We start from the raw sequence: 17,525 nt of genomic DNA, 5'->3' as shown, positions 1-17,525 counted from the left end.
TCTTTTTTTTTTCTCTGTTGTACTTATACATAACCCAATTGCAATAGGGTGGGTATCTTTTAAGAGCATTATAATGACTGTAAATTTATTGTATACTACTTCCTGGTTGTGGCTTTAATTTGCCCATCGGAGTATTTGAAGTAAGAAAGATGCATCTTATCTCTGTCATCTTTCAGCATAACATAAACCAAGGCAACAAATTAACATTTTGAAGTGCTAAAATTCCCAGGACTTGGAATTTTAGTTTTTAAAATGCTCTTTGGGTAGTGTTTAATGACCCCTGGAGAGTTGCAGTTAATTTCGGCTGGTGCACTGTGTGCTCATTAGGTTGTAGTTAGGATGCAAACCTGAGACATTACATTATGATATAATCTACACTTAAAGAACATCTATGTTGTGATAGGTAAAATAAAAGGTTTTAAGATAACCAAAGCATAACATTTTTAAAAATTAAACTTATTTTCCTACTTAGCTTCTCTCAGGTGCTGTCTTTAGCTTTTGCCTAGGACTAGTGTTGGTTTTGATTCCTGCTCCAACATGGCTCTTCGACACAGATCCAAATATTCTTTATCTGGCTTAGCTTTTTGTAGGTTGCCACATCGACTCCCTTCCCTCAGAATTTGGTATTTTCTTGTCCTGATCATGTGCAATTAAATTTCTTTTTGTGGTCGGAGGGGAAATGTTCTATCTCTACTGAATCTCTGCAGTTGCCTCCTGACATCAGGGATTTGGCTAGGGAATTCAGTTAGTGCCACAATGTCTTGCCATTTAGTGATGCTGTGTAGTGAAATTTGTAAGTACCCTCTTGTTTTGAAGCCATTTAAGCAGTGAGTGACTTGCCAAATGTGTATTCTTTCACGAAATCAACCAAATGGCCTCCACATTCTTGCATTTAGTGCCAACATTATGCAATAACCCCCCTTGTCTACCTTCACCCACCCTGGCAATCTAGTAAAGCAGGGTGATTGATGTTTTCAGCTAAACTCATCAGTGCTTCATTGGCTCCAGGTATTGATTATTGGAGTGTAACACTCAGTTTATTTGAAGAAATGAAGGTGCCAATTCAATAAATGTCCTATTTCATACAGTTGGACTATTTAGTCCAAAATGATGCATCCTTGTTCAAAAAGAAAAAAGCCCTGCCATCAAAATGGTGGAAACCTAAAGAGATGATATTTTGTAGAACCTCATTATTTATAACAGAGGCACCCTAATTGCATTGGAAGCAAAAAGGCTGTGCTGCTCTTTGATTCTTGGTCATTGTTGAAAGCTTAATGAATAACTGAAATGTTCTGGTGCGCTGTGCAATTATCTGACTTTGGAGCTCTTTGTGTTTTCCATAGTGAGTTGTGCAATGGTTGGTACCCTGGCTCCAATTTAAGCTACTTGCTTTTTTTTAAACTGAAGTTAATTAATGAGGCTGAAGTAGCTTTATACATTTGTGATGCCACACCACCTGTTCGACAACAAAAAATAACCAGTGTTACACAAACATGCAACTGGTCAGAGCACCCAGAAGACTGGAGACTGATCCGACAATCTTCAGTTTAGTTCTAGAAGGATGCAGGCTAATCTTCAAGAATTTGGAGCCTATGCCATCCTTGCATGCACAGGCACTGGATCGCACCAACTTTGCTAATCCTAGTGTTCCTCAGCAGTTTTTTTTTGCCCAAGTCCCTTTGTCATTTCCATCCAGATTTGCCTCAGTTGGAATCAGACTTGAGCCTGTATCTGCTGTCTATGCTCACGAACTTCTGCAATGATGTCCTGTGTAACATTGCCCAAGCCTTATTTCCCTGGCTCGTACTGTATGCTTGAGGCGAGAGTGAATTGCTGCATCTCTTTCCTGAACTGCGATCTGTGTTCATTGTTTATTTTGCTCTGAAATTAGTTGCAGAGCAACTGTAAATTGGTTTCAGCACCTGAGAAGGAATTGTACAGTTGGACACTTGGGTATTTGCTTCATATGTCCTTGTGTATCTGATCTCTTCACCAAGACATGATTGTGACAAGAGCACATTTAGTAAAAGGACTGATGAATATACCTTGTCCCAATGAACATACTGTTTGAGCTTGCTGTTCCCAGTGGTGGGATGGAGATACCATTGTAGTCACCATCTCTGCTGGCATAAGCTTTGAATTGATATAATTTCAACCTGGTTTGAGTTTTGGAATCAATTCACAAAACATTTTCTCCTTTTTTTGACTGTTAGTTGGGATCAATCAGTCAGGTGTCTTGGCATCCTTAGTGTTTGCAATGCAGTGGAATGACTGAAACCTGTAGCAAGAAGAATGGATGTTCTTTCCTAGAGCTTGCATATTGATTTTAGATATTAGTGTCTTAGTTCACATACTCCTGAATAACCTTGGCCATTACGCACTGAACACGGAGAGAAATTTAATTTTGGCTGGCACCATACTGTGCTGAGAGGAGGGGACAGGCTGCAGAGAGATACAGACTTGTATCTACAGTTGAGTAGACAACAGATGGCAGATTGAATGTAACATAGGGAAGTATGTGGTTGTTCACTCTCACTGTAAGAACAGAAAAGCAGAATATTTTGCAAGATGTGAAAATTGTAAATGTTGAGAGACTAGGGTGCGCTCATACAAGGAACTCACTCGGTTAGCATGCAGGTACAGCAGACAATTAGGAATGCATATGGCATGTTGCCCTTTTATTGCAAGGGGATTGGAGTACAAGAATAGGAATTCTTGCTATGATTGTATAGGGCTTTGGTGAGACCACACCTGGAATACTGGTGCAGTTTTGGTCTCCATACTTAAGGGAGGATTACTTGCACTGAAGGCAGGACAGCGAAGGTTCACCAAATTGGCCCCTGGGATAAGAGGGTTATCTGTGATGAGAAGCTAAGTTAATTGAGCCAATATTTTCTGGAGTTTGGACAAATGAGGTGATCTCATTTGAAACATGCAAGTCTCTGAAGGGACTTGACAGGAAAGACAGACAATGTTTCCTCTGGCTGAGGAATCTAAAACATGAGGGCACAGTCTCAATAAGGGGCTGATCGTTTAGGACTCAGAAATTTCTTCACCTCAAAAGGATTGTGACTCTTGGAATTTCTGTTGTGGGTGCTCCATCGTTGACCATATTCTATGCTGGTATAGACACGTTTTTGGAGTCTTGAGGAATAGAGGGATATGTGGAGAACAGGTGGGAAGGTGGTGTTGAAGCCAAGACCAGCCATGATCATATTGAATGGCAGAGCAAGCTGGACTGGTCAAACATGGTCTTCTCCAGCTCCCATCTGTGTTCCACATTCAAGCTTGAACTCTGCATAGGTTTGTGTGCCTGATGCTTCACAGAAGTCGGTAGATTCCTGTGTTTTAGCACCATTGCAGCCCTGTTCTACTATTTACAGATCTATGTCAAACACTGCTTGGGTTAAAAATTTGAGGTCACAAAATTATTATGATGCACAATGAGACATATTAACACACCTTACCTGCATCTATCTGCTGCCTGAAAGAACTATCTATTCAGTATTCCTCCTCTTCCCTGAGTCCATAAATTCTTTGAAATGGTTATCCATTTTATTTTTCTAAATTATTTTGGATTCTGTTTTATCACTTGTTCTAGTTGTTTAACACAGGAAAAAATGTACATGTAAATATCTCTTTAAATGTCACCTTTTGTTTGTTCCAGGACACACACTAGTCAGTGCTCGTGTAAATGCCAAGGTTGAAGTGGGTTGGGTAAATTTTAACAATGGGGCGTTTAATTGAGCACTCAACTTATGACTGTTTTTAGCTTCGAACTCTTGGGCATTTGCATCTTTATAATTCTAATCTTGGAACGTAAGGGATAAAACAATATGGCCCTACGAGCCTGATCTGCCATTCAGTACAGTCATGGTTGATCCTCTGCCTCAATTCTGCTTTCCCGTCCACTGGCGCTACCCATATCCCTTAATTGCCTGAGCAATCAAAAATATAGCTATTTCAGCCTTGAATATACTCGACAATGGAGCATCATCTTACCCTTGGGGGCAGAGAATTCCAAGCATTCACAAACCACTCTGAAGCAATTTCTCCTCATCTCAGTCCTAAATAGTCAGTCCCTTAATCCTGAGGCACTGCTCCCATTTCTAGATTCCCCAGCCAAGGGGAAACTAACTCTGCCTACCCTGTCGATCCTCTTCAGAATTTTCTATTTCAATGAGATCACCACCTTTCATTCTTCTAAACTACATCTGTCTGAGAGTAATGGCGGAGGCAGATTCAATCATGGCTACAAGAGAATTGATGATTTATTTGAAAAGAATTTTTTTTTTTAAATCACAGGATGTGGGCTTTGCTGGCTGGGTCAGCATGTATTGCCCATCCCGAATTGCCTTGAGCGCAGCTCACCACCACCTTCTCTTGAACAGCTGCGGTCAATGTGGTGTTGGTACACCCACAGTGCTGTTAGTGGGGGAGTTCCAGGATTTTGACCCAGTGACACAGAAGGAATGGTGGTATATTTCCAAGTCAGGATGTGAGTGACTTGGTTTGGGTGGGGATGGGGTGGGCTGATCTTCCAAGTGCTGTGGTTCCCATCCATCTGCTGCTCTTGTCCTTCTAGATGGTAGTGGTCGTGGGTTTGGAAGGTGCTGTTTAAGGAGTCTTGGTGAGTTCCTGCAGTGCATCTTGTAGATGGTACACACTGCTACTGTGTGTCGGTGGTGGGGGGAGTGGATGTTTGTGGATGTGGTGCCAATCAAGTGGGCTGCTTTGTGCTGGATGGTGTCAAGCTTCTCGAGTGTTGTTGGGGCTGCACTCATCCAGGTTAGTGGGGAGTATTCCATCACGCTCCTGACTTGTGCCTTGTAGAATTTGTAGGGCTACAGTGGAAAAGGGCAGGTGAGTGGGCCTAGGTGATGCTCTTGCAGAATTGGCATGGGCACAACTGTGCTTTATTCTGTCCTGCAATCGTTCTGCAATTCTAGTGTAGGCCCAATTTACTCAGCAGAAGACATCCCCTCATCCCAGGAACCACTCCAGTGAACCTTCGCTGCACTGCCTGTAAGGCAAGTGTATACTTTCTTGGATATGAAAACCAAAACTCTACACAGTATTGGTGTGGTCTCACCATTGCCCTATATTCTTGTACTTCAGTCCCCTTGCAATAAAGACCAACATATTATTTGCCTAAGCAAAAACAGAATTACCTGGAAAAACTCAGCAGGTCTGGCAGCATCGGTGGAGAAGAAATCAGTTGACGTTTCGATTCCTCATGACGAGTCATGAGGACTCGAAACGTCAACTGTTTTCTTCTCCACCGATGCTGGCAGACCTGCTAGGTTTTTCCAGGTAATTCTGTTTTTGTTTTGGATTTCCAGCATCCGCAGTAGCTTTTAGCTTTTTGTTTTTATCTATGTTATTTGCCTTCCTAAATGCTCACTAGACGCGCATGCTAAATTTTATTACACGAATTGTTACAATGTTCTAGATTTAAAAGGTCATTTAATCCACTTAAATTCTGTAGTAATAGCCTATAAATTATGTGAAGTTGTTCTAGATATATTGTAGAGTATGTATGAAGCATGTTCAATTTGTTTGGTCTATTAAAAACTAGAATTGCCTGTCTGTACAGCATTCCAGAATAGACAACTGGAGAATCTGGCAGTAAATGTCAGAAGTCAACCTTAAGGTATCTTTCAAAAATAATACTCAGAGTATGTTAGTCCTTTTGAAAGAAATAAAGTAGAAATGACCAGTCCATTGGACTTCTAACAGTTTAAGTATGGTACTGTTGGTGATTTAGTTCCGTTTGCATCTCTCGTCTTCATTTCTGACCATTTAATTTTTTTTTTTGTTCGGAATCTCATCTAAGTGGTTCTTGGAGTGTCTTCAGGGGTGGGTGTGTCTGTTGATGGATGATTGCTAGTTTCTTTTAAGTGGAATTTTATATAACCTGGTATATGTGCACATGGTCTTGCCCTTTTTAAAAAGCTAGTGGATGCTTCCTTACAAAGAGTATTTTTGCTATTGACACAGACAGGATGAACCAGTCTCTTTCCAGCCATCCCTGTAATTGTGCCTTTGACTGTAATTATCTTGACATTTTGATGGCCTGAATTGCTATTTAAATTTTAAAACTTAGCAATGTTGGACAATTGCCTACATCTGACTCTGGGTGCATTTAAAAAAACACTTCATTTTGAAATGAAGTCTTTTTAAACCCTTATTGATGGTGTATATGAATACTACGTGGGCTAAGTTTTATTGTTGCTTAGTGTATAGGGCTGTGGTGCTGTATATCTCAAGCTGCTACCTAGATTGTGATTGTCTCTTATTTCGATTTTAAAAATCTTGATTTTTGTTTTTTTTTCCTTCTTGCAGGAAGATCATTAGAATGTGTCTCAATCCTGTGAAGATTAATTTTCATTGATAAAAGCAATGTGAGGTATGTGATCCTACTGCATTTTGAAGCCGCTGAAGTTGAATATTTTCATCGTGAGGTTGAAACGGCCCACTTCAGTTGTTTGTTTCTTGCTATTCTGTGCTGCCATCAAGTGTGGGTTATTCAGGGTGAGCCACTCTTGCTGGGAAAACGTAAGGGGCACTCTGGCATGGAGGCTCATACAAGCAGGGGCTGGGCGGGAGATGCTGAGAGCAGGCAAATGAGTAGAGTGGATACTGCACATGGGGGAGAAACTTAAGGTCTGGATTACAGGACAAACAGCATCCCGGCAGCGAGCAACCCGGGACACAGGACAAGTGGCCTCAAATACGGGATGATCCCGTAAACTAAGGGACTGTTGGTCACCCTGGGATTGTTGCGTAACTCGCTCAGGGGGAAAAAAGGAAATGCTTGACCATATTAATTGTTGAACGTTGTTGTGTTTGCCGCGTAGTCATTACCTGAAAAGCCAACATTTTGTAAATTAGGGGACACGAGCAAAACAACGCGGATACCGGAAACGTAAAATAAAAACATAATACCCAGGCCCTGTGATGAGAAAGAGTTGAGGTTTGGCCACGGACCCGAAACATTAACTCGTGCCCTCTCTGGCCTTCTGAGCATTTTAAAGTAGTAATTTGCTATATATTGAGCTCTATTCGTGGAGGACTGGGGTACTTTTTTTAAAAAAAAAATTTGTATGACACTTAATTTCAGCACGAGCTTAGTAGTGCTGTCCTGGATTGGCAACCTTTTGCAGGAAGTTGCCATTTTGGCAGCCCTTAAAGCAAATGTAGCACAATTTAAGCTTTCCAAGTCTGGGAGTATTTGATACCAAAACCTACCATTTTAAAGGCAAAGTCACACGCACTCGAAACGTTAACTCTGTCTTTCTCTCCACAGATGCTGTCAGACGTGCTGAGTTTTTCCAGCATTGTGTTTTTTGTTTTTGTCCCAACATTTTAAATCCCAGCTCTGATACTAGTTCAACAACATCCCACCCCCCGACTTGAATGTTTGGGGGTTTTTGTCAAATGAAATGTAACCCCAGCGGGGTGGGGGAGATAAAAATGGGCTGAGGAAGAAACCAGACGGCCATTGGACGGAGCTCTGGCCAAGAGGATTGTGTGTGGTGAGAGATTAACAAGGGTGGAACCTTCAAAAATCTCTGAATTAATATTGCTCTTAAATTTTCAGGGATTAATATCGGGCTGCTAGGCAGTTTTCTTTTTCCCTAAACCTATCCATCAGGGAATAGATGACTTAAATGTGACACACTTTTTTTAAAAGTGACAATTATAGTCATTCCCACTTAAGAGATGAAGAACAGAACAGCAGTCAAACCACATTACTGTGCACTCTGGGGCTCCCTGATTAAAACTTCTCAGCAAGCTCCCATCACCTTGAAGCCTGTTCCTGTACAGATACCACAGGGAACAGCAGAGTTGGGCTTTAACAATTAAGTTTATAATGAGTTTGAATTAATGAGCTATTACAATTTAGCACAAATGTTCGTCTACTGTCACTTATCCATGTTTCTGCACTAGAAGAGTAAGTGTGATCAAGACTTCTTCACAACCTTCCCCAAACTACCTCCCCACCTAGAGTCCTGTAATGGCAAGCAGGCAACATAAATTGGTGGTAATTTTGTTATTTCAAACAGATTTGAGGTACTAGATTTAATTTGCTTAACTCCACAATCCCCGTTCTGACCTTTTTTCCCCCTCCTTTTTTAAAAGCGGGAGCTCAGTGCAAAGAGCAATCACTTGATGGGGTGTCAAACCCAGAATTACCTAGGTTTCAACCACCACCCCTCTACCCCCACCACCAACAGCCATATTCCTGTTTCTCAAAGCAGCTGAGAACAAATCAAGGTTATGATGCCATTTGCAATGGTCTGTGGTGCAAGAGGCAACAGATGCCCCTTGCCTTCTATTGCCACAGGACCAAAGGTGGGTGTTTTGTCTGAAGAGGTCCATTGTAAGAATTGTAGATTGTGTTCTATTGGTCAGTCATGCTAGTATGTGAGGGAGATGAACAAGAAATCCAATAGGTAAACACTTGTGGCTTTCAACAGATGGGTCCTGCGACCACAAAGCAGGAGAATTCATTACTCTCACACCTTATATATAGCACCTTTTTTAATGTGTTATAAAACATTATATGACACTGAGCCTCTTAAGGAAATGCACTTCTTTTGTAAAGCTGCATCAAGCCAACAGTACAAAACAGTTGGTGGAATAAAATTTATTCTTGAAAACCTATTTTATATGTAAATCAAAATGATGGCTGACAGTGATTTATGAAGCTATTAGAAGGGAGTTGCAGCCTGTCCTCATTTTCTTTGATTTGTACATGGACTGAATTGAGTGAGTACAGCACTGCATCTGCAATTTTTTAACCTGCTAGGGAAATGGGACCAGTCATTTTGGGCTGCTTATTCTGGTTGGGGTGTGTGTGTGTGTGTGTGTGTGTGTATGTGTGAGTAAAGACAAATAACAAGCGATCGAAAAGTAATTTTTGTTTTTCTCTTTTTTAACTGAATGGAGAGAGAGAGATTGCTAGTCAGCTATCGGACTGCCCGTTGTGAAGTTGCCCTCTGTCTAATCTGTGTCAGACATGTGTCTCCACCTCCAGGAGCATCACCTGCTGTAGTTACTGGACTGGGGCTGTCCATGCACAGATTTGATGCATATCAGAAATGTCTATCTCATCCATCAGAGTTGGATTTGATCTCTGATCTCTCAAATGAGAGGACAAGTGTGCTGAAGCTGCATTTCAAAGAAATGGTTTGAAACTAAATTGGGGAGCTGTAATGGACAGGAGTATCTGGGAGGTTGCACTATTATTTTTTGGTTTTGAGTGCAAGCCTGCAAACCCAACACATGTACAAATGAGCATTTCAACCACAGATGACACCTGATGTAAGTAGTTTACCTGATTCATGCTAGTTTAACAAACTTTGTACTAAAAGTTGGTCCCACCCACAAATTGGCTACCCCCCCAGATTGAATTAATCACTGGTGGATTTCTGCTAATTACACCTCTTTGAGCTTTTAGCCTCTAAATTGACCTTTTAAGATGCAAGAGCACTAACATACAAATATATTTTATTAAACTGAATACTCATTTAACTTGTAAATAGGTCTGTATCCTTCTTTGTCATTTTACGGTTCTTAAAATTGGGTTGGTCAGAGGTGGTGGAGTAGACACTCTAATTAAGGGTGCTTTTTTTGTGTGTGTGATTAAATCCATTTTCTGCTGTATTTAAACTGTATTTAAACTCTTGAGAAAAGGTCCATGGAGGATTTTGTTTACGTTTGGTGATATGCAGATGAATTTGACTGGAACAGTGAACAAAGAAACTTAAATTAACCTGATTTACACCTGATTGCTAACTGTGTCAGAAGTAGAAACTCTCTCTTGCCCGACAGTGGATAGGAGAAACTGTTCCCACTTGTAAAAGGAATGAGAAACGTGCAGATTTAGTGATTTGCAAAAGTGATGAGTGAACTTTTTTACCCAACGGTTCAGGTCTGCAATGCGCTGCCTGAGTGGTGGAGGCAGGTTTAATCGAGGCATTCAAGGGCATTAGATGATTTATTTGAATAGGAAATAATGTGCCGGGTTACAGGGAAAAGCGGAGAATGGCATTGAGTTGTAATGCTCATTCGGAGAGCCGGTGTAGCCATGGGCTGAATGGCCTCCTTCTGCACAGTAATAATTCTGTGACTGAGTAGAGAAGCATTAATGTGGTCAGATAATGGGTTTACACAAACAGGCTGTATGCAATGTTTATGCTGCACTGAAAACTCCTCCCACAACATATCCTTCTATTCCTTTTGTCTCTTGTGTACTTATCTAGGTTCCTCAACTAGTCCATGTAGTAGCCAAGTACATTCTAACCACTCTCTCTCTGGGTAATATAGAAATGGACTGGATCATTCAGCCGTTGCGCCTGTACTGTCATTCATAGGATAAAATCAATTCTGATAGCAAACTTCATCCACTTGCCTTGGGCTCTATCCCATGGCCATCAGTAAAGTTCCACCTCATAAAAAGTTTCCCCTGAATTCCTTATTGGATTTATTAGTTGCTATCTACTATTTATGACCCTTGAAATGCTTTATCTACCTTGCCAAACCTCCTCATCATTTTAAAGACCTATCGGGTCACCCCTTCACTTTTTTTTTTCCCCAAAGAAATGAACCCGAGCTTGATGGTTATACCCCCTCAGTTCTGACAACGTGTTTTCTGTTGGCAAGCCTTTATCATCAGTTGTTGTTGTAACGTGACTCTATGAAACTGGGTAAAAATCATTACTCTTTTTAATAATTTGCTTCTATATTTTAGGACGTTCAGCTAAGTACCCGTCTTCATCTGGCGTTTTCCAACCTGAACGCGTTTGAACAAGAAAATTGAAAGACTGAGTGGAGGTGGGGTTGTGGGGGGGGGAGGGGGGGTGCAGATTGGGTTGCTTTTTGTCCTGGAAATTGAACTATGGGCCAGAGAGTTACTGTTGGACTCAAGACTGTGGATGTGAGGGATCCTTCTTACAGGCCTCTTCGTCATGAGCAGCAAGGGCTTGACTATTGCAAGCCTGCTCGACTGGACATGTTGCTGGACATGCCACCCGCTACTTGTGAGGTCCAGCTATTGCACTCGTGGAACAATGATGATCGGTCGCTGAATGTGTTTGTGAAAGAAGATGACAAGTTAATATTTCATCGGCATCCAGTGGCACAGAGTACCGACGGTATCAGAGGCAAAGTCGGATATACCCGAGGACTACACGTGTGGGAAATCACTTGGGCAATGAGACAACGGGGAACGCACGCAGTGGTTGGCGTTGCGACGATAGATGCTCCTTTGCACTCTGTGGGCTATACAGCACTTGTTGGTAGTAATTGTGAATCCTGGGGCTGGGACCTTGGACGTAACAAACTTTATTTTGATGGCAAAAATCAACCAAGCCAGACTTATCCAGCTTTCTTGGAGCCCCACGAAACCTTTATAGTACCAGATGTATTCCTGGTGGTTTTGGACATGGATGAAGGAACTCTAAGCTATATCGTGGATGGACATTACCTGGGAGTTGCTTGTAGAGGACTTAAAGGGAAAAAGCTTTATCCTGTTGTAAGTGCTGTTTGGGGTCACTGTGAGATAAGAATGCGCTACATTAATGGACTGGACCGTAAGTAATCTCCAACTATTTATATTTCACCTGTTTTGTCCAAAATTACTTAACACTGAGCATTCTCTCTTTATTGAACATTTCTTTTTAGATTTTCCAGTTAAGGCAAGTTTGAATACCATCAGTTTCCCATTTTATCGGACAATTCAATCCAAAGGCTGATTATTTAAATTAACGTACCGATCAAGGTCATCAATAAGTCTGAAATTAACATATTAAGTGCTTAAATTTTGGTGCTCGGGGTGGTCGCTGAACTTGAAGAATTGTATATTGAATCACTGCTGAATTTAAAGTATGTGAGAAAGACCTGTAAAATAGTGGTCAACAATGTTTCCAGTCAAATAATCACCTTTTCACTGTCCTTCATTCTTTCCCATGTGGTGAGAAGGAGCCGATTTTACTTGACTGTTCCACTGTTGTCAATAGGCTTCCTTTTTATACTAATGTTCTAAATCTACAAAATAAGTTGTGATTTGTGGGCGTTTTCTTTTAACAAAAAAAATCCTTCCAGTTTGAAGGAAGTGGCCTTCACTATTGAGAGTTTTTTCCCTTGCAGAAAATATGTGCATCTTTAATTTATCATTCTGGAGAGCAGCTTGATGCCACATATATAGTAGTGGCTCCTTTCATAACGCACCATATAAAACATACCTAATATTCTGGGAGTCGCTGAGCTTTTCCATAGGTGAAACTTGTGGAATTTTTAAAAATTCTTCAGGTTTTTTTTTATATTTGTCCATGGGATGTGGGCGTCGCTGGCCAGGCCAGCATTTATTGCCCATCTCTAATTGCCCTTGTTCAGAGGGCATTTTAAGAGTCAACCACATTGCTGTGGGTCTGGAGTCACATGTAGGCCAGACCAAGTGAGGATGGCAGATTTTCTTCCCTAAAGGACATTAGTGAACCAGATGGTGTTTTTTTTTTTTACGACAACCAAAAGTGGTTTCATGGTCATTCCAAATTTTTTTAATTGAATTAAAATTTTACCATCTGCCATGGTGGGATTCGAGCCCAGGTCCCCAGAGCATTACCCTTCGCCTGTGGAATACCAGTGCAGTCACAATGCCACAGCCTCTTTTTTTAATACATATCTCCCTTTCCTTCCTGCCACCCCACCTTCCAAAGTTCTGGAATCTGATTCCTTGCACAGCAACAGATCTCCAATAACTCACAGAAATGACCATTCATCATACCTGTGTCTGATTGATGGTGAATGAGCAAAAGGCAAAAATACTGTAGACTCTGGAAATCCTGAAGCAAAAAACAGAAAATGCTTGAAGCATTCATGGGTCAGACAGCATCTACAGAGTGTTGATGCTTTAAATGTGTCTTTAATCAAAACTGGAACATTGCAGATGAAACATCTTATAAAAGGAAGAGAGCTAAGAGGCAGGGAGTGCTGTTCAGCTATGGAGGGGGGCATACTTGTTACACACTCTGCTCAAGGTCACTGAATAGCGGCTGAGAATGACGATACTATTTCTGCTCCTGACGTCTCAGCCCAGAGACGCTAAACCAGGAACCAAATCTGTAACCTTCTGGTCTTTACAAAATCAGATGATGGGTACGAATTCAGTCTAGTTTACCTAATCAGCCCGGTGCTGGCTGACCTCCATTTGGCACCTGCTCTGAACTCCTCCTCAATTTTAAAATCCTTGTGTTCAAATCCACCCTCCCTCCCCCCACTCCATGGCATCATCCTGCCCTTTTCTCTCAAACCTCCTCTAATCGTAAAACTTTAAGACCATCTTGCGCTACCAATTCTAGTCCCTTGCCAAAATTGCTTAATTTTATCACTCCTCTATCATTGGTCATGCCCTAAACTCTAGAATTCCCTTCCTAAGCCTCTCTTTCCCTCCCTTATTTAAGTTGATCCTTAAACTCTACCTCTTTGACTAACCTTTTGGTCACTTGTACTAACATCTCCTTTTGTGGCTCAGTCTCATTTTATCTGAAATACTTGATGCTTTTACTGTCCTATAAAGATGTAAAGCTCCTATTTAAATTGCTGTCATCCAGCCAGGTAACATAGATAATGCCCGAACTGTTATTGCACCTTGTACTGATGTGGATGTGTACAGTGCTCAGTGCTGAAAGCACGTCGCCAAGTTATTTGAGCTGAACAACCATAAAAAGCGGCTGCTTTTTTAAAAAAAAAAACTTTTTGACTATTCTCCTTTTGGTCCAACTTATCTCAGCAGGTTCAGAATTTAGTTTAATGGTTTATGTCTGCCTGGTGCTTTTGGGATAATTATTGGCATTGCATCTCTTTTTTTTTGTTGAAATCGTTTTAAGTGTAGAAAAGTGCCCATTGAGATACTGTACTTCAGTCTGTGGGCAGGGAGTGGGTGCATGTAGAGCCAACCTTTAGCACTCCTGTGTCACTTTCACAAATGCAGATAGGCTGAAACACTTACTATTTTGGTCTTGATTAGAAAACCAGCTACTCTGTGTTGTTCAAAAACAAAGTATTGCAGATGAAATCACAATTATGAAAAAGCTCAGCGGCACCTTTTGAAAAGGGGATAGTAAAGCTCATGTTTCAGGTCAGTCCCTGAGTCGGCACCCTATACAACAAGCTTAAGAGGTTCTCTCTGATAATGCCCCAATATCTCCTGCTCTTATTTTTTTTCTCCAGCCTCTTTTTTTTTTCTAATTTGTAGATGGTTTCGATGAGCTCCCAGTATCACTTTTTTTTTAAAATGGCTGCAGCCACCCAACATTCCACATGTGTACGAGATCTTCCCAGTTCACTGTGTGGCTTAAACTGGGTACGCAATAGTGCATTCCATCGTAGTTAGTTTGTTTTTTATCCACCCTGTATTTTAGCATTTTCTTTTTTTCTTAAATGTATGGTGTCAGGCCATCGTGGAACCTCCTGAAATGCTCCTCTTGAAAATTCAAGGTCGTTCACAGTCATTTTCTTTTGTCAAAAATTAACGATGTACAGGGTTGGCTTTGGCTCTTCCCAGATCGTTCTTGAATAGTGAACTGTCCTAGATGTTCTAAATGACATGTCAAACTAGAAACAAAATCAGTTTTTTGCACTCTGCCCCCTTTCTTCCTCAGCTAAGGTTGATCGAATGAGGTTTTAGTTTTTTTTTTCGCGAAGCTGCGTTTAAACCAGAGAAGAACCTACATTTAAAACAACAACAGCTGTGGGTTTACAAGTCAGTAAGAAAGCCAGAGGTGTTGGGCAAACCACCAGACGTGGTTGGAAATAGCATTTGTAGCTAGTAGTTTGCTGCAGATCCATGTCTGCGAATTACTCATTGTTGTTTAAGTGATGGGGAGAGGGAAGCAGAGAAAGAGGGAAGAGCAAGCCACAAATTGTGATCCTGGGTTTCCCCAAATTTTCCTTGTCTGGAGTTTAACATTATTTGGGTTAACTTGAATTTCCAATACTCACATCTGCAGAGTTTAATAAAATTCCTTGTTCAGTTTTTTTTTAAAAAGTGAAGGCTGGAAACACTTTTTGTTTCCCCTCTTGGATTTCCCAGTGACTGCAGTGTAAGTTTAGTTGTTTGGTAGTATGGAACTTGAGTATTGCTGAAAAAAGAGACGTGTCTCTTTTCATCGCCTTGCACTCATCAGGACACTCGCAAGAATTCCAATATCAGGGGGAAAACAACAATTTATACTGTATGTGAAGAGAGTGATGACTGGTTGGCAAGTGGTGTTGCCATGGAGAATGCTCCAATTGATGGTAACTGACCAGTTAATTGCTAAGCATTGTTCGAAGTTTAAACCAGGCAGCTTGACCCTGATTGGTCAAGGCATTGCCCTGAGGAATGATGGAACGAATGGCTGTCACCTTACCCTGTTTAGCTGAAACAGGTGTAATGCATGCACATGTCCTTTGTCTGCAAAGAATGGGGCCCTGTGTATTAATATGTCACTTCCAGTGCACGCAAATGCACTCTGTATTTTGGAAGCATACTTACTGCCTTTTATTATGATCACTGAATTGAAAACTTGTATAAGCTCCCTCCCTGCATTGTACTCGATGCAGAGACGAGAGTCCTTTTACCTTTTGGCGCAGTCAGAGGGTAGCTTGTTGGTTGGATGGTTGCTCCAGAAATATGACTCTTTATTTTTCTTTCTGAATCAACTTAAAAATCTACCTGGTGTAATTAACTTTTGCACGTTTTCATTATGGGATTAATGAACTACTTCCCTCTCCCCAGGAATTTTGTACCCATCGCCTTTCCCCAGTAGGACTCGTACGCGTTGCATGAATGTTATTTTGACTGAAGCTTGCCTGAACAGGTAGAGAACCCTGTGCTGAGTTTACAATCCATAGGGAAAGGACAGGTGATTTTTAAATGAAACGACAGCAGCTGTTTTGTTCCGATACAAAACAATGGCCCACTTGTTAATCATGTGTAGCCATTCAGAGAGACTTACAAGCACTTTGTTGACAAACGTTTTGGTCTCTGCAATTCTTTGAAGGGAGGCTTTTCAAGAATTGAGTCCAGACCCGGAAGTCAACGGGGGAAGAAGAGAGGCCAGGAGGAATGAATAGCCTTTGCCATCTAAGTGGGACAGCTAGCAGAAGGAACCATTATTCTCGTGTAAGAGTAACCCAAGTGCGCTGGTGCATGTGTTCATCATCTTAGTGTCACTCGTGTCTGTGGGTAGCACTTTTGCCTCTTGGGTTGGAAGGTTCCAGGTTCAAGTTCTACTCCAGAGATCTGAGCATAAAAACTTAAGACTGGCGGTGCAGTGATGTGATGAAGGGTTGCTGTCTTTCAAGTGAATTACTAAACTTGGGGCCCCACCTGCCCCCTCAGGTGGATAAAAGATCCCATGGTACTCTTCTGCAGAAGAGCAGGGCAGTTATTCCCAGTGTTGTGGCCAAAATTAATCCCATAATCAACATCACAAAAATGATTATCTGGTCGTTATGACTTTGTACAGAAACTGACTGCTGTGTTTCTGACATAAGCGTCAACTTTTCAAAAAAAATACTTAATTGACTGTAAAGCACTTTGGGACATCTGGTGGTGGTTGTGAAAGGTGCTATATAAATGCCAGTCTTTTTTTGTGATGGTAGGCAAACAGGATTTGCATTGATTTGTGCCAATTTACTTTCTTCATATATATGCTTTACCTGCTGTGGAATAAAGCAGCTTAAAAACAGCACTAAATACTGCCTAGTCGGTTGGTTCTAGAGAGACTGAAGGAGTACATATGCACAGAGACTGATCCAATCCAGATTGCAAAGTAGTTTCACAGTTAAACTCTTAACCTCCCTGTACAGTAGCAAATAGCACGATTCAAGAGTTGACTGCTGTTTTTAAACAAAAGCCAACCACAGCACTTCAAGTAATTGATGCCGTTGAATCCAAGCAGATACCTGTTGCAAATTTTAAATTTGTTATACTTTTCTGGGTTCATGTGGAGGCTAGTGTGAATTGGGATTTAATTGCCTCCAAGCCAACTTGGACAGCCATTTGTAAGCCTTGATTCACAAGATTGGCCTGTGACCGATAAACGGAATAAGCTCTTGGTGCAGAAAGGTAACCGCGTCCACCACGTATGTAGCTTCTCATTCACTTGCTTCGGTAATGGCACTCCTGCCTGTCCTCTTATACAACTAGATTCATTGGGAGCAATAGATCTTGTTGTTCAAAAATTCCTACATCTCCAGTTGTGTAGTTTTCAACCAGATCTTTTGTTCAGACTTCACTGAAGAGGTACTTGGTAGTTATGAATTATGAAAATCCCTACAATTACTACCTTCCCATATTAGCCATGGTTGAAGATTCCATGATGAAACTTCGTCACCTCTTTTTTTTTTAGGTTGGATTTAAGATTTGGAAACTTTTTTTTCCCTTGAAGGAAGCCCTTGTTTGAAATAATTAAATATTCCATGAGGCTAGATAGTTGTACTAGTGAAGGCACCAACAGTGAATGGCAGCA

At 41.2% G+C, this 17,525-nt stretch overlaps 1 protein-coding gene across 3 annotated transcripts in view; it reads left to right on the top strand.

Moving 5' to 3' along the window:
- Nucleotides 1–17,525, top strand: part of spsb1 (splA/ryanodine receptor domain and SOCS box containing 1) — a 79,954-nt gene that overhangs the window by 43,569 nt on the left and 18,860 nt on the right. For all 3 annotated transcript variants that reach the window (XM_078557837.1, XM_078557835.1, XM_078557834.1), the window contains exons 2-3: nucleotides 6,346–6,409; nucleotides 10,760–11,600. In XM_078557837.1, the coding sequence (XP_078413963.1) occupies nucleotides 10,907–11,600 (694 nt within the window). In that variant the 5' untranslated portion in view covers nucleotides 6,346–6,409; nucleotides 10,760–10,906. The remainder of the gene's footprint in view (nucleotides 1–6,345; nucleotides 6,410–10,759; nucleotides 11,601–17,525) is intronic.

The sequence above is a fragment of the Cetorhinus maximus genome, chromosome 15 (genome assembly GCF_964194155.1).
Source record: "Cetorhinus maximus chromosome 15, sCetMax3.hap1.1, whole genome shotgun sequence".
Classification (NCBI taxonomy): Eukaryota; Metazoa; Chordata; class Chondrichthyes; order Lamniformes; family Cetorhinidae; genus Cetorhinus; species Cetorhinus maximus.
The sequence above is the reverse complement of the archived record's forward strand: the minus strand, read 5'-3'. Positions and strand labels throughout refer to the sequence as shown.